Raw genomic sequence first — 18,343 nt, 5'->3', positions numbered from 1 at the left:
GTACTGTTTTGTTCGCTTTCGACAACGTCTTGTCCCCTTTTGAGAGTTTTGTCCCTTTTTGTTCCCATTTTGCTCTATTCCGACACCGTTCTCTTCGCTCTGGGTACCGTTTTGTTCGCTTTTGGTACCGTTCGGTTCATTTTTAACCCCGCTTTGTCTGCTACCCCCTCTCGGAGCTGGCAGCCGCCATCTTGTCCCGACGGGGCGGGGCGGGGCGGGGCCGCGCCTGCGCGGAGAGGCCGCCTCGAGTGGCGGGAGGCCGCGGCGCGATGGCGGCAGCGGGCGCTGAGGCGCCGGAGCGGGACTCGGACGGCGGCGGCGAGGAGCTGGAGCTCACCCCGGCGCAGCTCATCCGCAGCCTGGAGCAGGTCTGTGGGCCGGACCCCGGGCAGGAGGCTCGGAGCGGTGCCGTTGTGTCCTCGCTGGGGGCCGCGGCACGTAGCAGTGGCTTACAGTGTGCACCCCCCCCCCGCCCGCCTCTTCCAGGCCTGGCTGAACGAGAAGTTCGCTCCGGAGCTGTTGGAGAGCAAACCGGAGATCATCGAGTGCGTTGTGGAGCAGTTGGACCATATGGTGGGTGCTGTGGGGCTGAGGTGGTGGGGCAGGGGGACACGGTTGCTGTGGGGGTCCCTGAGGTGAGGCTCTTTGGGTGCCTCTCTGGGCTTGTCTTGCAGAGGATGCTGTGAGGTGCAGAGGGGACTCTGAGGTGCAGAGGAGCAGCTCAGCCTGGTTTTGTGGCCTCTATGCACAAACCCCATCGTCCTCTCCGGTCCTTCTTTGACATTTCAACCGTTTCATGTCTCTTGGCCTGTTCTTACAGGAGGCAAACCTGAAACGGGCAAAGGGAGGAGACTTGAAGGTGAGCGTTCATCGGATGGAGATTGAACGGATCCGCTATGTGCTCAGCAGCTACTTGCGGTGTAGGCTGGTGAAGGTAAGGCTGTGCTGCACAGGGGGTGAGAAAGGGTCACTTCAGGAGTCATTTCTACTCCTGCTTCAATAAGGCGCTCGCTCTGTGTCCTCTGAGGATCACACTGTTGATACCTGTTTAACTGGGAAAAGTCTGTTTCAGGCCTGGCTTTTGTCTCACTATCAGATAGAGAAGTTTTTCCCCCATGTCTTGGAGAAGGAGAAGTCTCGAGCCGAAGGGGAGCCTTCCATTCTGTCACCAGAGGAATTTGCTTTTGCTAAAGAGTGAGTAGGTTTTGGATGCATCTCCCTCTCTTTTGTAGGTTATAGACCTCACTGGTGTGGTACCCTCAACAGTTCTGGAGCCTGTTTGCAGTGAGAATCACAGGTTTTACCAGGAGGTTTCCTTATGGACAGAGTGAAATAAAGCAACTCTGATAACACTGAGTCAGTGACCAGGGCAAGCCATGAGTCTTGTCTCTCTCTGTGCATGCCTGGGGCCAGGAGACATCAGTTGCTGGCATTTTGTATTGATGCTCTCCCTGCAGAGTTGTGGTTGATGAAACCAGTGAGTGCTCCAACCGTTTGTTTCAGGTACATGGCAAACACAGAGACCTATCTGAAAAATGTGGGCCTAAAACACATGCCACCCAACCTGCAGAAGGTGGCTCTGCTAAAATCAGGTGAGTACATCCTGACTCCAGGGTCATCTCATGGCAGCAGGGCTGTGGGGGAAGCTCCGAGCCCTGCAGGGGAATGCGAGCCAGTGCTGAGCTTGTCCCTTCAATCCTTTGTCTGCAGTTCCAAAGCCCAACCTGGACTCCTTCGTGTTCCTGCGGGTGCTGGAGCGGCAGGAGAACATCCTGGTCGAGCCGGAGTTTGACGAGCAGAGGTAGGAGGGTGCTTCCCTGCTGGCTGTGGTGCAGGTTCCAGTGGAAGAGCTATCCTGAGCACATGCCTGTCCCTGGCAGGGATTATACCATTGACCTGGAGGAGGGCTCCCAGCATCTCATCCGCTACAAGGTCGTTGCCCCACTGGTGGCCTCGGGAGCAGTGCAGCTCATCTGAGGGTAAGTGTGAGGCCAGGACAAGGGTGGGCCGTGGGTCTTCCCATCCACATTCCCTTTGCATGTGGCATGTCTGGGCAGGGCAGCGGTGGTGTTGGAAGGGGTACCCTCAACAGCATGCAAATAAAGCAGCAGGACATCTTCCCTCTGCTGCTGCTGATTGCCCCCACAGCTCATCAATCTCCTGACGGCTTGTGACATGCCTGCAGTACAACCAGGCTCCTGAGCGAGGGCAGCCTGTGTCACAGCACTCCCTCCAGCAAGGCTTTGCCACGGTCCCCTTGAGAGTCCCAGGGGAGGGCTGAGTGTCACTGCTGCCTCTTCAGACCCCAGGCCGGTTTGGCAGCAGATGTGGGCAGAGTGCATTCATCCTCAAAGGTGAATACAGCCTTTCTAAATAGCAGGGTGCTCTCTTTTAAACCCTCAGCTGTATGTTCATCCCTGCTCCAGTTTATCACTGTTCTTTAAGTGAGGCTAGCCGGTGACCGAATGGTGTGGCAACCAGCTGTGTAAACTACGCCTTCCCCCATCGGCTTTGATCTTGTCACAGGGTCTGTGCAACCCTGGCTGTTTTGCAACTGGCTGATTGCTCTGAGGTGAACCGGAGGCAGGGTGGAGGGGGGATTCCTCTGAACCATCCTTGGCACATGATGCATTGAGCAAAAAAACACCACACGTAAAGATATTTGCTGGCAGAGCAGATCTTGGTTATTGCAGAAGGAGCAGGAGAGATTGGGAACATGGTAAGGATGGAAACTGCAGCTCAGAGGAAAGGGAACATCGTGGGAGAGCCAAGGTTTGGGTGTTTGCACCACTTCCCTGCAGTGGGAAGGGAGGGTGAAGAGTTTATCAGCTGGGAGATGCCCATGAGCTTAGGAATTCAGGGTTTTTCCCTTGAAGCATTGTTATGCAGCCAAACAGCATGCCTGTGCTTCCTTGGAAAGGCCCTGCCTTCAGGGAAGGGAGGCTGCATGAGCTCTGTTCTGCCCATGCAGTCCCAGTGTGGATACAGTTGTGTCTGATGTGGCCAGAGAGGAGCTTTTCCTTGGCATTTTGGCGAGAGCCATCCCTTGCCATGCAAATATCTGATGTTTGCCTCCAGAGCAGGCCTGGATTTGGAATTGCTGTCTGGCCCTTATGCTTGTAATGGCATTCCTTGCCCTGGGCTGAGGAGTGAGCACCTCCTGGTCACATTGTGAATGATGCAATCACAATCAAAGCAGCATTTACAGGTTTGTCACAAACCTCTTCTTAACCAGAGCAGCTGGTTCACTCTTGGGCTGCTTGTGCCAGAGCCACACGGTCTTTGTATTGCCCATGTAAAGGTGGTGGTTGCATCTGTGGTCCTACTGCAAGTGCAGACTTCGCACAAAACCAGAGCATGGAGGGTTTGAGGGGGGGCATGAGGCCCTGATGCTTTTCCAGCCTTTTCCAACCTGCTGCTTTCAGCTGCCTGACTTCTGGGCGGTTGCACCACTATTGTAGCTAATCCTTAGCTCAGGGCTGCCTTGGTCAGTGAACTCCAGACAGCGTGGTCTGTGTGATCAGCAGCTGAGGGCTGTGGAAGAGCTCTGAGGAGCTCTGAAGCTTGTGGTGGCCTCATGTTGTTCAGAAAGATACTGAAGGAGGCTGGCAGAGCTTTTTCAGAATGATCTCTTGCTGCAGCGTGAGAATATGAGTCTCTTTTGTGTCACCTCCTCTGCTTTGTATGTTAGTTGTGCTCCTGCTTATCAGGCCAGCACTCTGTAGTTGAGTATTCAGCTCCGTGTGCAGGGGCACTTGGATCAATAGCACAAATGCAAAGCTTCACTTTGAAGCTTGTTTAAGACCAGCGGTGGCCAGTTTCACTAAAACAGAGCAACTGCAGTCATGAGCTCAGGAGAAAGCAGCTTTCTGCTGTGTGTGATGGAGTGAGGGCTTCCACTACAGCTTCTCATTGCTATTGAAATCTCTTTTGCTCAAACAGTTGCTGGAGCAAGGGGGAAAGCAGTTCTTTTGAGCTGGTCACACAGAGGAAAAGCTCCTCTTGACCTGTTGCATGCCTGTTCTAGTTGGAGGTGAAGCCAGCTCCTCCTTTGAGGCAGTGTCTTCCCTGCATGGTGGCCTGTGAGGAGCAGCCTGGTGCTGCTCTGCCAGGCAGGGGGTAACACTCCATCTCGTTTGCATGTGTGGTTTATAGTGCTCCTAATGAATCCATTTAGGTAAAGAAGATTCTTGTAAGTATAGACTTTAAGAGGAGGCTGGGTTTAATCCTGTGGAATCAGTAGGACAGTCTCTGAGGAAGAACTGCAGGTCCTGCCCGTGTCTGCAGCTCTGCAGAGGTGATTGAAGCTCCCAGGCAAAGTCATCACTAATCCCCTGCTGCAGGAGAGCTGTGAGGACAGTGGCTGGTGGCATGGCTGGGGGACTTTCTCCTTGGCCCTATTAAGCTTGATTGAGCGATTGTCCACACCACTGGTACCTGCCCCTCTGCTGCGTCTCCTGTGGCTGCAGCCAGTGGGAGTGGAAAGGGTGCCTGTGCCCTTCTAGGAGCTGAATCCCAACTGGATCTGCTGGTTTCCAGGGTGCAGTCAGTACAGCTCCTCCCTGGAGCCCCTCAGTTGGCACATGGCAGTGCCATCACAGCCTGTACAGGGGTTTGAGGATGGCCATGAGGCTGGAATCAGTCAGGTTCACAGTGAGATTCTCTTGTGGTGTACCCAAGAATGCTGCTGTCTGCTTTTTGTGTCCTCCCATGACTAAAACCGGGACATTTCTGTGCATGGATACTGCCTTACAGTGCTTCTGTCTGTGCTGGGAGAAGTGGAAGTGTCTTTGTCAAGGAAGTGATGCTGTTGGCTTGTGCTTTTAGATGGAGAAGACCCAGCAGTCCATCCACCTTAATCAGTGTCTCTGGGAGAGAAAGTGCAGAGTGAGAGCCACTTTTCCAGCTTCCACAGGGCTCAACTACATCCCCTGTTCTCTGCACCCTCAAGGTGGAGGTGGCTTGGGTTTACTGAGTGATTAGCTCTAAACACAAAGTAGGTGGATGGGGACAGAGGTCGCCAGGAGGGCACTGCTGGTGAGCTGTGATTTCCCTGAGCCGGATCTGCTCTCTTGAGGGCAGGGGACAAGGCGGGGTGAGTGCTTCCATTGCAGGGGGGGGCTCTTTCCTGGCTGTGAGGCTTCCCCCAGGTCACTGCAGTGGAGGGGCTAAGGGGAAGGATGTACTGCTGCTTTCCTAGCGCGCCAAGACCCACGTTAAAACTGGCACCAAGGGCCTGTAGTGACAGGACAAAGGGAGCAGCTTTAACCTGCCGGAGCGGAGATTGAGATGAACTCTTAGGTAGAAGTTCTTCCCTTTGAGGGTGCTGAGGTGCTGGCACAGGGTGCCCAGAGAAGCTTTGTCTGCCCCATCCCTGGCAGTGTTCAAGGCCAGGTTGGATGGGGCTCGGAGCAAGCTGCTCTAGTGGCAGGAAGGACACTTCCAGCCCTGCAGCCCAGCCAGACCGGTGGGTCTGGCTCCTGCTCACCCACAAAGGTCACTGTCCTGCTCCACCCCAGGCCAACAGTGACACAAGTGCCACATGTTCTTCCAGAGGGGTGCTCCCCTCAACTCTCGCTGCTCTTTGCCTTGGCCAGGGCAGAGCAGGAGCGTTTTGCCAGCCGAGCGCTGGGTTGGAGCTTGCTCCTCCAGCCATCCTGTGAGGGGTGCCTCAGGTCGTGATGGTGATGGGGAGCCACGTGTAAATGCCCAGAAGGAGGTTGTGTCATGAGCTGATGGAAATCTGTGCTGTCAGCAGGAACAGTCAGGGCTGCTTAACCTAAATGGCTCTGCAGAGATTAGCCGTGGTGCAGGGCGGGGGTGATCTGATTTAGGTGATAGTCCTTTCTGTCAAGGAGTCACATGTGAGCCGGGCAGTGACCGTGGTTTGGGACAGCGCTGGGAGTGAGGGACACCGCGGTGTCTCCTGCCTGCTCCGCGGCCAGTGGATTCCTTTGTCAGGGCAGGGATCTGGGGTAAGACACGACTGAGTCGGGCTCGCTTTGGGGCAGAGGCTGAGCCTGGACTCGGGTACCCGGGGAGCGGCCCTTGCACAGGGACGGGTCTATAAAACCAATTCCCTGCAGCTTCCTCAGGGCCCTGCCCCGCACGCGGTCCCGCACTCACCCACCTCCAGGAGCCCGGTGCTGCGCGCTCCCTCCGCGCTGCTCCTCCGAGGCCCGCAGCCGGGGCGTTACCGGTAGGGCCGGGGGGGGTCCCGGTGCCCCGTTAACGGCCGCGTCCCCCGGGCTCATCCGCGGGGTGGGCGGGGCCTCCCGGGGGCGGGACCAAGCTCCCATTGGGCGCCAGGGGTGTGTCTCCGGCGCTGATTGGTCTCCTCTGTGGGCGCGGGGTGTCCTGGCCCGCGGCGTGCGCGGGACCGCACTGCCCGAGTGGAGCGGAGCGGGGCGGGGAGGCGATGGGAGCGGGGGTTGTGGGGGCCCCCTCTGACCCCGTCGTCGCCTCCAGGCTCCTGCCCGGTGAGCGCCCGCAGCCATGCCGGTGGACCTGGCCGTGCGGCTCTGCCTGGGCCACTCGCCCCCCATCCGCAAGCTGCTGAACTCCTACGAGGAGCTGCGGGGCAGCCGCGGGCGAAAACCCCTCCGGTCCTGCCTCAACCAGAAGCTGAGCGTGGAACCTGAGCCTGAGCGGAGGGAGAACACCAGGAGCAGCAAGGGCCAGAAGAAGAAGAGGGTCGTGTTTGCTGACACAAAGGGGCTCTCGCTGACAGCCGTCCGCTTCTTCTCAAAGATCGAGGAGGACCTGTGTGACCTGCAGCATGCCCTGTCTGACCTCGCCTGCTTCCGACCTTGGCTGCGGGCCTCGCACCCAGAAGCGTGCAGGTATGTGCTGGACTTCCCACAGCCCTCTGCAGACTACTTGGCCTTCCGCAGCCGCCTGCACAGCAACCTTGTCTGCCTGGAGAACTGTGTGATCCAGGACCGTGCCCTGTCCGGGACGGTGAAGGTCAGAAACATCGAGTATGAGAAGAAGGTCATGGTCCGCATCACCTTCGATGGCTGGAAGAGCTTCCGCGACATCTCCTGTCAGTACATACATAGCACATATGGCTCGGCTGACACAGACATCTTCTCCTTTGAGCTTTCCCTGCCCAAGCCGTCTGTCTCCCGTAGGGCTGCAGAGTTCTGCATCTCCTTCCAGTGTGGACAGAAGATCCACTGGGACAACAACCACGGGAGGAACTACAAGATCTGCCACACGGGGGTGATCCGCCCGCCTTCCCGTGCTGTCAAGAATGCGGGCTGGGAGCCCCTCGGTGCTCCTGGGGCGGCTGCCCTGGTCCTGTCCCACCTGCAGAGCTGGCGGCGTGCAGAGACCCAGGCTCCCTACTGGTAGGAGAGCAGAGGGTGCAGGTCCCTTCTGCCTCTGACTGTGACACGGGGGTCTCTGGGGAGGGGGCAGCTGCCCAGGATGCACTCAGGGTTCTGTCACCTCCGGGTGTCTGCTGATCTCCAGGGGTTCTTCTTCCCTGCTGGCTCCTGCTGTGGAGCCTGGAGCCGCTGCCCCCTGTGCCTGCTGCCCGTCGGCCCTCCAGGGCAGGAGAGCGACGAGGAACGGTCGTGACCCGAGGCTGGGCCCCTCGCTGCCACCCAAGTGCCTTGTGTGGAGCCGCTGGGGTCGGGGCCGGGGCCGTGAGGGCGGCGGCAGCGGGACCACCTCTCTGCGGGGCTCCTTGCGGGCAGGCCCCGAGCTGCGGGGAGCGCCTCCGGTCGTTGGTGCTGTACCGGGGAGGGGGGGTGTTAATAAAGTGATGGCACTCGCGAGTCCGCCTCTGCCTGTTCTCTGCCCGTGCTCCCCTTCACCGGCACCACGCGTCCCCTGCCGACACGATGGTGCCGCTGCGCTCCTACGGGCGCGGCCCCGCGGCTGGCGCGCTGACGCCAGCGCACGCACGGCGGCCGGGAGCGCGCACGGCACGGGGCGGGGGCGGGGCCGGGGCCGGGGCCCGGCGGCGGTTGCGGCAGGTGAGTGCTCACCGGCCCGGTTCGGGCCGGCCGGGAGCGGGGCCGCGCTCCCCTTCCCCTTACGCGCGTTCCCTGCTCCCCGTGCGGGACTCGGGCCCGGACCCCGTTCGCACCGGCGGCGCTGGGGCGCCTGCGTAGGGCCCGGCCGCGGACCGTTAACCGGCGCCCGCCTCGGGGAGCGCGGCCTGCGCGCCGCGCGGAGCCCTGCGCCTCACCGAGCCCGGCCCGGCCCCCGGGCGGCTGCGTGCGGTGCCCCCGGTGCCTCCGCTTGGCCCGCGGACACGGAGCGCAGCGGGAATCCGGTGGGAGCCTCCCCGCGGAACCGTCGAGGCCGAAGGTCGCCGGGCCGAGCCCCGGCCCCGCCGTGATTTGCTGCGCCCGGGGGCCGTGTCCCGGTGAATGCCTGGAGCTGCAGCCCGGAGGCAGCCGGTGCCGGGCCGCAGGTCCTGCCCGCCCCGGGGGCTGTGGCAGCGGGCGGGGCTGTACGCGTGGCTCCCCCGGTGACCCCGCCAGGGATGCAGGGGCCGGTCCGACCGGTTTGCGAGCACGAGTCCCGGTGCCCACGGGTGACAGCGCGGTGTAATGGGCAGTGACACGGTAACAACGCGGTGTAATGGGCAGGACACGGTGACAGCGCGGTGTAATAGGCAGGACACGGTGACAGCGCCGTGTAATGGGCAGGACACGGTGACAGCGCGGTGTAATAGGCAGGACACGGTGACAGCGCGGTGTAATAGGCAGGACACGGTGACAGCGCGGTGTAATGGGCAGTGACACGGTAACAACGTGGTGTAATGGGCAGGACACGGTGACAGCGCGGTGTAATGGGCAGGACACGGTGACAGCGCGGTGTAATGGGCCCGGACACACGTGGCTGCGGAGCTGCCTCTCCCCGGACATGGTTTATGCGCGTTCCTCTGAAGCACTGATAGTGTTGGCATTGCTGTAGAGCAGCGCTGAGCCGGCACCTGGAGCACACGGGAGAGCAGGAGGCTGTTCCCAGGCTTTCCTCTGCTCCCGTGTGCTTGTCGGGTCCCTGTTAAATCCCATCCTTAGCGTGATGCTCGGTGGCCTCCTGCACCCCTGTGCTGCAGGGCGCATCCTCCCCTGGAGGGCTGCAGTGCCGGGTGCCAGAGCAATGACTGGTCCCGGTGCCCCGGCCAGTTCCACTTTGGCTCATCGTCAGCAGTAATCCTCCCCTTGGGCTAACTTCCTGTTAGTGACTGTGGTGGGGTGCGTGTACAGGAGCAGAGGAAGTGATGCCTTCCCAGGAATCTGGGTACCTGGTTCCTCAGTGCCTTTGGATGCCTCTGCAATGAGAGGGGTGATAAGATTCTTGTCATGAGGACGGGTTTTCTGGTGCTCCATTGGCTGCTTTCCTGTCCCGGGACCTGACTGCAACACCCCGTGCTCTAGGCGTGGTTCTGCTCCCCCTGAGCTGATGGTATGAAAACACAGCACGAGTGGCACCGGGGGGGGATATTCCCAAGGCAGTGCCAGTGCCAGGCAGTCTGTGGAGTGCCCAGCCTGAGTCTGCTGTCCTGAGAGCCACACTGGGTGATGTGACCAGCTCTGAGAGCCCACTGTCCCTGGCCTGCTGCCGTCCCTCCGAGCTGCGTGACCTGCCTGACTTGGGTTTCTCTTTCCTCCACTAGTGCTGCTGGCATGTGAGCGCCTCGTCTGCCAAGAAGCCAGCCCGCTGTTGGAAGAGCTTTCCAGTGGCACGGGTGCCAGTCGTGTCTCTGACGACCCGTCGGCGTGCGTGGGTGCCTCTGGGATAAAACTTGTTGCAGGCGTCATGCAGGGACCTGCCGTAGTGCCTGTGTCCTCACGGAAGGAACAAGAATAGCTCCAGATACTGCCCTGCAAGTGCCAACTCCCTCCATCTCCTCCAATGCCGGCTCAGGGATGGACTCCACCTTGTCCCTGTGAAGAGGCTCTGCATGCCCTCAGCAGCCACAAGGGAATTCAGCTGCCGACTCCTTCCCAAGCAGCCCCACTGCAGGACTTGCGCCGCGGCGCCTTAGGAGGACATCGGCTCCCACAGTTGTGTCCTTGCGGTGCCCATGGAACCGGTGTGCGTGTTCCCTGTTCCTTGAGCTCCTCAGCCCGCGCTCTCTGAACTCACCGGGGCTCCTGGCAGCCTCTTTGCTTGCTTTCCCATCTTCCCTCCCTGCTCCGGTTGTGTTCCTGCTCTCACAGAGCCCCAAAAGGATGTGAACTTTGGAATGGGGTCTGGGAGCAGGCTGCGGACTCGCTGTGTGTGTGAGACTGTTGCTGACTGACAGGGGGACTGGGTGAGCGCTGCGGGCAGCCTTTGTGTCTGGCTGCAGGGCACCAGCCTTGCCTGGGCCCTTCACCATGTTCCTCCTGCTCCCCTTTGACAGCCTGGTTGTTAACCTCTTGGGGATATCCATAACTGTCCTCTTCACCCTGCTCCTGGTGTTCATCATTGTGCCAGCCATTTTTGGGGTCTCCTTTGGCATCCGCAAGGTTTACATGAAAACCTTATTAAAGATCTTTCAGGTAAGTCCATTTTGCAGCATTTTCTCTGCTCTGCAGGGTCTGGCATGCGGGGGGGAGAGGCTTTTACACCTCACTGAAGTTGCTTGGTGGTGATGGGCTGGTGCCACGTGAGCCATTTGGGTCATCTCAGCCCAGTGCAGTTTCTAAACCACTGTTCGTGGGCTTGTGTTTCCCTGTAATTAATCCATAAGCCTTCAAGTAAAGTGGCAGGAGTGTGGCCCATAAGCACGCAGTGGCACAGGAGGGTGCTGAGGGGAGGAGTGTGCTTTGGTGGGTTAATGTCCCAGGCAAGGCAGTTCTGTGTGGAAAAAGAAGCCAAAAAGGTGTAGGATGTGATGGCGAGGGACAAGCTTCCATCCAGGACGTGTTTGGATGAGGCAGAAGCAGGAGGCAGAGCAGGACTTGCTGCACTGCAAGCCCTGAGTGGTCCGTGGGCAGAACCCAGAGCTCTCAGCATCCTTCTGCTCATGTCTGTAACCTTGTAGACCCTGCATTTCGTCTGTAGACAAAATCCCAAGTGGAATATTCCAGCCTGGGCTCATCCTGCCCCTTGCCTGCCTTTGGCAGGCTGATTTCATGGCCTGTGTCCCAGCCAACACTTCTCCTTGAAGCAAGTTTCTGGTGAGGCCAGAAGTTCGGCCAAACTCCTGGTACCTAAAGCCTGCACCACCCTGGCAGCTCAGGCTAAAGGAAAAGTGGTGCCCTGTGCTTCATAGGGAGGTTTTAGGCTCTTAAATGTGTCCTTCAGTCCTTCACGAAGGATTTATGGTACAGCTGCTGCCCCAGGGGTATCTCTGTAATGGGAAGGCAGCCCTGGAGCTTGCAGTATTCAGCTCTTTGAGCTCTGAGTCCTCCCAATAGCCTGAGGTCTGAATGGGAGGACCTTGGGCTTGCCAGGGTGCTTTGCTAACGCAGATGCCTCAAGTCCTGGCTTCAGGTGTAGTGACTGAACTGGGAGCTGAACTGGACTGATAGGTCCTCTGGAGTGTCATGATAGGACAAGGGGTGATGGGTTCAGACTGAAACAGGGCGAGTTCAGGTTGGAGATAAGGCAGAAGCTCTTCCCTGTGAGGGTGCTGAGGCGCTGGCACAGGGTGCCCAGTGAAGCTGTGGCTGCCCCATCCCTGGCTGTGTTCTGCCCAGCTCCTCTTCTGGGCTGGCCGCATCCAGACAAGCTCCTGCACCCCTGCAGTTCCTCCTGCTGGCAGGGGAGGCTGCTGGATGAGCCGGCTGTGCCAGCTGCCATTAGCATTCCCCCATGGCTGCCTCCTCATCTCACCCTGGTGTGGGCTGGGAGCAGGATGCCAGGAGTTCCCAGTGGCTTCCCCTTCCCAGAGCCCCGCTGGAGCAGGTAGCCTGGAGCAATAGGCATGATGCACACACGTCCTCCTTTAGAAGCTTGTTCTCCTCTCCTTTATAATGCCAAGAAGAGCGTGAAGCTGAGGAGGTGACTTGGAGGGCAGGCAGGAAAACTGGCCAAAAATCCAGCCTGCAGGTTTTGTGGTGCCCTTGAGAACAGGCTGAGGGAGTTTCCTATGGATAAGGGGATTATCCACATAAGGGGCACGGGATTTGGCAGCGAGCTCTCTGTGTCCTGACTGCTGAGCTGAGGAACAGCAGCAGCTGGTGCCTGAATCAGGATGGATGGATCCCATCCCGTCATCAGCCTGAAAACAGTCTCTGCTTTGAGCTTGGAAGGAATGAGGGCTGAAAGGTGGCACCAGTTGCATGCTCAGCTGCTTTAGCCCCATCTTCTCCCCTTACCCATGGTCTTCCCTGGAAGTTGAGTGTAAAAGCAGGTTAGTATGAATTGGAGCTGCAGGCCTGGTCAATCTTGCTTGTTGCGTGTCTCTTGCAGTGGGCAACACTGAGAATAGAGCGTGGTGCCAAGGAGAAGAACCATCCGTTATACAAGCCCTATGTCAATGGTAAGGTCCTGCTCTGCATGGCTACACATGGGGTAAATGTGGGGTCTCAGAGCTGGGAAGCCTTTTCCATGTAGATGGCTTGGAGGGAGCTATTTAGAGGTCCATTTCTTAAGGAAGAGGTGGAAAGCATGCAGGGAATGCTCAATAGCTTGATGATTGGGAGGACTGGAGGAAGGAAGGGAGCCTATGGAGGGTCTTTGAGCACTTTGTTCAGAGCTGCTTGTCTTGCAGGTATCATTGCAAAGGAGCCAACATCACTGGAAGAGGAGATCAAGGAGCTCCGCCGGAGCGGCAGCGGCAAATCCCTGGATACCCCTGAGTTTGAGCTCTCAGATATCTTCTACTTCTGCCGCAAAGGCATCGAGACCATCATGGATGATGAAGTGACCAAAAGGTTCTCAGCTGAAGAGCTGGAATCCTGGAATCTGCTCAGCAGGACCAACTACAACTTCCAGTACATCAGCCTGCGCCTCACTGTGCTCTGGGGTCTGGGTGTGCTGATCCGTTACTGCTTCCTTCTGCCCCTCAGGTGAGCGGAGCTGCAGGAACCTGCCTGCTGGGATGGGGCTGGTGGACGGCCCCCAAGTGCAACTGGTCCCCAAGCCCCATGGAGCCTGTTCAACATGACCAGGAGAGACAGGCTACTTGATGAGCAGCACCTATGGCCTTGTACTAGTGCGTAGCTTCCTTCTTTCCGCAGGATAGCCCTGGCGTTCACTGGCATCAGCTTGTTGGTGACTGGTACTACAGTGGTGGGGTATTTGCCAAATGGAAGGTGAGTTCACCTTGGAGGGAGGAGGGGATGGGATGGGAGCCATACTCCTGGATGAGATGTGTTTCTATGGGAAGGCTCGGCTGGATCGCGTGGCCTGGGGCTGGGTGGTGCTGTTACAGGGGGATGTTGCAGGACAGGGGGTGATGGTTGCTCTCCTCAATGCAGGTGTAAAGAGTTCCTGAGCAAGCACGTCCACCTGATGTGTTACCGGATCTGTGTGCGTGCCCTCACAGCCATCATCACCTACCATGACCGGTAAGGAGGCCCTGACTGCTGCAGGCTCCTTCCCAGCCCCATGCCAGGCCTCACGCTTCCCTCCTGCCTCCTCACCTCTGCCTTTGTTTTGCATGTAGAGAAAACAGACCCCGCAATGGAGGCATCTGCGTGGCAAATCACACCTCTCCCATCGACGTGATCATCCTGGCCAGCGATGGCTACTACGCCATGGTGAGCTCTGCTCCCCAGCCCTGCCTGCACCAAGGCAGGAGCACCAAGCACGTTGCATGGGACAAGGAGTAGGCGGCAAGAGGCTTTGGAGGATGTCTCAGCCCCTGTGCACGGATACCTTGTGGTGTGTGGCTTTCAGCCTGGGACTCAAAGCACCAGGCTTTGCTTTGCAAGTAGAGCTCTGGGCTTTGCTATCCATGGAAGAGCAAAGCACTTCCCAGTTGGATCCCCTGCAGTGTGGGAAGCACTGGGGCTTGCTACATCTGGCTTTCCATCAGAGCCTGGGACTTCTCCTCTCAGCCGTTCCAGGGCAGGGGTAGAAAGATGGACCTCAGCTTGGCTGTGAAGCCAAGGAGCTGCCTTGGCTTTCATGTGTGCTTTCATGTAACTCGTGTCTTCTTGCCCTGCCCAGGTGGGTCAGATCCACGGGGGGCTCATGGGGGTGATACAGAGAGCCATGGTCAAGGCCTGTCCCCACGTCTGGTTTGAGCGCTCTGAGGTCAAAGATCGTCACCTCGTCGCAAAAAGGTGGGAGAGCTGCAAACCTGGGGGGGTCTGAGGGATGGAAAAGGGGGTGCTGCCCCTGCCTCACCTCCTGGGTGCTGGGACGCTGTGCTGCTGGCCCCACATGGTCTCCAGGATAAGGCCTATGCTGTGCAGTGGCGCTGTGCCCCATGCTTATAGGTGCCACTCTCCTGTTTAGGCTCACAGAGCACGTCCAGGACAAGAGCAAGCTGCCCATCCTTATCTTCCCAGAAGGTGAGTTGTGGAGCAAGGCCAGGCAAGCACCTGGTGGAGAGGGCCATCATCATCCCCGTTCCTTCCCTTCTTGTGCAGCCAAGGGCCTTGGGACCCTTCGCTGAGGCAAAGGGGGCATTTAGAGCTGACTGAGCGCAGAATGTGAGGTCAGATACTTGATGTCCCTGTGACACATCCATGCACAGGGAGAGCAGGGTTTGGAGGGTGTGTTAGGGGTGGTCCCTGGGTGCCTGTGGGTATATAGCTTAGCCTTGTGAACTGCTTTGCCTCTTACAGGGACCTGCATCAACAACACATCCGTGATGATGTTCAAAAAGGGGAGCTTTGAGATTGGAGCCACGGTTTACCCTGTAGCCATCAAGGTAAACGTCCTTACTCACACACAGGCTGTGGCTCAACAGCCTGGTCCGAGGCCACGGGGAAGTGGAGGGCTCCAGGAGGGCTTAGAGGGAACCTGGAGCCTCAGGAGGGTGCCAGCCTCTCAGGAGCTCTTCTGCCTTGTGCAGTATGACCCGCAGTTTGGAGATGCCTTTTGGAACAGCAGCAAGTATGGCATGGTGACCTACCTCCTGAGGATGATGACCAGCTGGGCCATCGTCTGCAGCGTCTGGTACTTGCCTCCGATGACCAGGCAGGTAAGTTTGGTGATGCTGGGCTCCCTCATCTGCTGCCTTTTGTGCTCCTGCTGAACCACTTTTCTTTGCCACAGCCTGAAGAGGATGCTGTCCAGTTTGCCAACCGAGTGAAGTCAGCCATTGCCAGGCAGGGGGGCCTCGTGGATCTGCTCTGGTGAGTCTAGGAAAGAGTTTCTGTTCCTGGTGTTGGGGTTCCTTGTGCCTGGGCCCTGGTATGTGCTTGAGGGCTGCAGAGCTGTTTGTCTTGCATTGGGCAGAGTAGGCCTCTGCAGAAATGGAGATACACCTTGCCTGTGGCCTCCAAAGCTGCTCTTCTGTAGCAGGGAGCAAAGCCTTTGCTTCTGCTGTGTGTGTTGGGCATCGTGGCTTCACTCTGCCCTTCAGCTGGCACTGGCATGCTCGGCTGTTGACTCGATGCTGCTCAGCAAAGTGCAGTGGGCTTTTCCATGCACTGAGATGTTGGGTGCCTGGGAGGCAGAGGGACTCTGCTGCAGTGGTGTCAGAGCAGCTCACGCTCCTGAGGGCACAGTGTGGGGCCATGGGGGAGCTCCGGGCAGAGCAAGGTGTGAACATCACTGCCCTTGGGGACAGACACAGGAGCCCTGGCAATGAAAGGTGCAAGCATAGCTGCTCTGAGCAGCCCCAGCTGAGGTTTCCTCTCATGGCCTGACTCTCCCCCTTAGGGATGGAGGCCTGAAGAGGGAGAAGGTGAAGGACACGTTCAAGGAGGAGCAGCAGAAGCTCTACAGCAAAATGATTGTAGGGAACCATGAAGACCGGAGCCGCTCCTGAGCCCTCCCCTCCAACGCTGCTCCTGGGCCTGGCCAGAGCCCTCTGCCTCGAGCACGAGCCAGGGCTCGCCTGAAGCAGCTCCGCATCGTTGGACTTTGGCTGCTCGGACTCGCTCCTGCATCCTCTGGCTGTGCTTTCCCAGAGGCACCGTTATTGCTGCCTGGAGCCCCGGCGCCCTGGGCAGCTCGTGGCAAAGATGCCTTCTTGTTACTGTTACAGTGAAGCCCCTTGAGGGGGCCAGTATTAAATGAAACACTTCTGGTGTCGTCCGCTTCCATGTGGTGTGTGCAGGGCCGGGGGGGCTCTGCTGTTGATGTGCACGAGTGGCAATCACTGCACTGGAATCAGCTGCCTTGACAGCCGAGGGGCTCTGCATGAGCCTGCGCCTCTCACGCCTGCAGCAGAAGCTCCTTAGGAGCAGGACGTGGTCTTTGAGGCCATTTCCAGCTTTACTTCCAAAAGGAGAAACCTTTTCCTTTCTTTTTCCCTTTGGCCACCTCCTGCCAGAGCCTGGCCCAGGCCTTTGCTGCACCAGCATCTGAGTAACAGCCTCTTTGCTGGGGTTCCTCAAGTGGTGGGGCAGGAGCCCCCCTTCCCAGTGCTTCCTGAGGGAAACAGTGGGGTCTGATCTTGTAAAGCACCAACATGCACAAGCATCATCTCAGCTTGTTGCAAGGAAACTGAAGTCTTGTGCTGGAGATTGGACCCCTTGTGTGTATTGCTCAGTAAAACAGCTCACGTTTGAGCATCCATCCCGTGGACTTCCCCATTTCCCTTATGTTCCTACAAACTCTTGCATCTGTTAACATTGGGGAGATATTTCTATACTGAACTGATTCCCTTTTGCTTCTTGCAGTGCTCAAAGTATGATTCTTTAGGTAACTACGCAGAGGGATGCATTACCTGCACAGACGTGGCATTCAGTTTTCCTTTCCACCTAAGACACCAAACCCAGAGCAATAAAACCAAGCAGATGATAGAATCATAGAACCAGAATGGTTTGGGTTGGAAAGGACCTTGAGATCATCCAGTTCCAACCCCCTGCCATGGGCAGGGACGCCTCACCCTAGACCATGATAGCACCAGTGGGTTGAAGTGTGCTGCTGATGCTCCTGTACTCATTGCTAACACTCTCCGTTGCCTCATCAGTTTATTGTGGCATTAGGGGCTTATTCACCAGGGTTTGGGTTCACTTTGGTTTTACCCAGCTCCCACCACGAGTTCAGAAGCCCCCCATCCATGGCTGTTACCAGATGAGGCTGTTGTGCAGCCCTTAGCTCCTTGGCAGTTGGGTTTTTGACCATCACCATTCATCTGCATAGGAAACCCTGGGTGTAGCGTTATGGGAGCAAACCTGGAGTGTGTGTTACCTGCAGGACTTAACCTGGACCATTCCACCACACATTATAGGAGCTCTATGTGCTCCAGTGCCTGCTTGAGCCCTCTGCTTGCCCATAGCGCTACCCCTGCCCTCCACAGTATACCTGTAGATCCCCCCAGGGGCAATGATCCAACCCTGCCTTTGCCTACCTGAGCTTTGCTGCACTGACCCCACTGCTCCCCCTTTGCTGGGGCTCCTGCAGCAGCCCCCCTGGGCGCTCCTTGCCACAGATCCACGGGGATGTGCTGGAGCATCTCCAGCTCTGCGGGTCCCGCTGCGCTGGGGACCGTCCCCATCAGGCGCGCAGGGAGCCAGGTTAGGAGGCACGCATCCATCCATCCTGCCTCGCGCCCCCTCCCCGCGCCCCCACTCAATAACGTCTCTCTCCGGTGAGAAAGTTAATAAATTTAGCTCTAGATTAAAAGTATCGATCATTTCATTTGTAAGCGATAAATAACGGGGCGGGGGGGGCACGGGGCAGCCCACGGGGTAGGGGCTGCTGGCTCCGGCTGCAGCAGCCGTGCAGCCCGCTGGGGCTGGGGGCCTTCATATGCATTCTGCCGGGCTGCTGGCATTGATTTGCTATTAGTCTCCACACACCACCCAGTAGCACATCATTCCCGCAGCCGCTATTAATGGCCTTTTGATAAATAATCACTTGTAAGTCAATAAATTTTTATTAAACAGTGTGGCGCTTTGATTTATGGAAATCCGACGGGGTTTGTCTGCGCGAAAAGGGATGCGGAATTGAAGCGGAGCTGCCATCCATCTGCCTGCCAGGCCCTGCTGCACCCACCCGCCCCGGGGCCACGGCGTGCTTGGGGCAGCCCGAGCTGGTGCTCATCGCTGACACGGGCTCTGTGCCGGTACCCGCTGCTGCCGCTGCAGGGCCACGGTGCATCCGCACCCCTTTGGTACCCGCTCGGTGCCGCTGCGCCCGCAGGGATGCGGCTGTGATTTGTCACTCTGCGTGTCTGCAGGAGGCCCTTTGCCACCTGCTTTATTTGTCTCCCGGCCCTGACGTGGCATCAGACAGGTGTTAAAGTACTTAATCACTTTAAAATTGTTTTAATTTTCTGTTTCCTATTGATCTGCACAGCACCAATCCATCAGCT

The 18,343-nt window shown here is 58.0% G+C and overlaps 3 protein-coding genes across 5 annotated transcripts; all 3 read left to right on the top strand.

Moving 5' to 3' along the window:
- Window positions 1-217: 217 nt before the first annotated feature.
- GINS4 (GINS complex subunit 4) lies at window positions 218-6,558 on the top strand. The gene is made up of 8 exons (XM_061472510.1): window positions 218-368; window positions 487-573; window positions 821-934; window positions 1,097-1,194; window positions 1,504-1,592; window positions 1,711-1,801; window positions 1,881-1,979; window positions 6,469-6,558. Exons 1-7 carry the CDS (start codon window positions 270-272, stop codon window positions 1,975-1,977), a joined length of 675 nt encoding a protein of 224 aa, XP_061328494.1. The 5' UTR covers window positions 218-269; the 3' UTR covers window positions 1,978-1,979; window positions 6,469-6,558.
- On the top strand, window positions 1,890-7,607 carry LOC133279096 (protein phosphatase 1 regulatory subunit 3C-B-like). Its single transcript, XM_061472509.1, has 2 exons — window positions 1,890-1,979; window positions 6,469-7,607. Exon 2 carries the CDS (start codon window positions 6,496-6,498, stop codon window positions 7,354-7,356), a length of 861 nt encoding a protein of 286 aa, XP_061328493.1. The 5' UTR covers window positions 1,890-1,979; window positions 6,469-6,495; the 3' UTR covers window positions 7,357-7,607.
- A 333-nt stretch (window positions 7,608-7,940) lies between these two features.
- GPAT4 (glycerol-3-phosphate acyltransferase 4) lies at window positions 7,941-16,113 on the top strand. Of its 3 annotated transcripts, none has more exons than XM_061472432.1 (13): window positions 7,941-7,985; window positions 9,641-10,511; window positions 12,370-12,439; window positions 12,671-12,968; window positions 13,140-13,214; window positions 13,380-13,469; window positions 13,568-13,661; window positions 14,074-14,189; window positions 14,365-14,420; window positions 14,697-14,782; window positions 14,927-15,055; window positions 15,130-15,209; window positions 15,739-16,113. In XM_061472432.1, the coding sequence occupies exons 2-13, from the start codon at window positions 10,347-10,349 to the stop codon at window positions 15,845-15,847; spliced, it is 1,368 nt and encodes a 455-aa protein (XP_061328416.1). In that variant the 5' UTR covers window positions 7,941-7,985; window positions 9,641-10,346; the 3' UTR covers window positions 15,848-16,113. The 3 variants fall into 3 exon arrangements, with proteins under 3 accessions (XP_061328416.1, XP_061328417.1, XP_061328415.1); XM_061472433.1 differs by lacking the exon at window positions 7,941-7,985 and adding an exon at window positions 8,835-9,429; XM_061472431.1 differs by lacking the exon at window positions 7,941-7,985 and adding an exon at window positions 9,526-9,547.
- Window positions 16,114-18,343: the final 2,230 nt, after the last annotated feature.

The sequence above is a fragment of the Pezoporus flaviventris genome, unplaced genomic scaffold (genome assembly GCF_033815535.1).
Source record: "Pezoporus flaviventris isolate CSIRO_AGI_PZ_B2104156 unplaced genomic scaffold, CSIRO_AGI_Pfla_v1 ptg000071l, whole genome shotgun sequence".
NCBI classification, from domain to species: Eukaryota; Metazoa; Chordata; class Aves; order Psittaciformes; family Psittacidae; genus Pezoporus; species Pezoporus flaviventris.
This window is presented reverse-complemented; position numbering and strand designations above follow the sequence as displayed.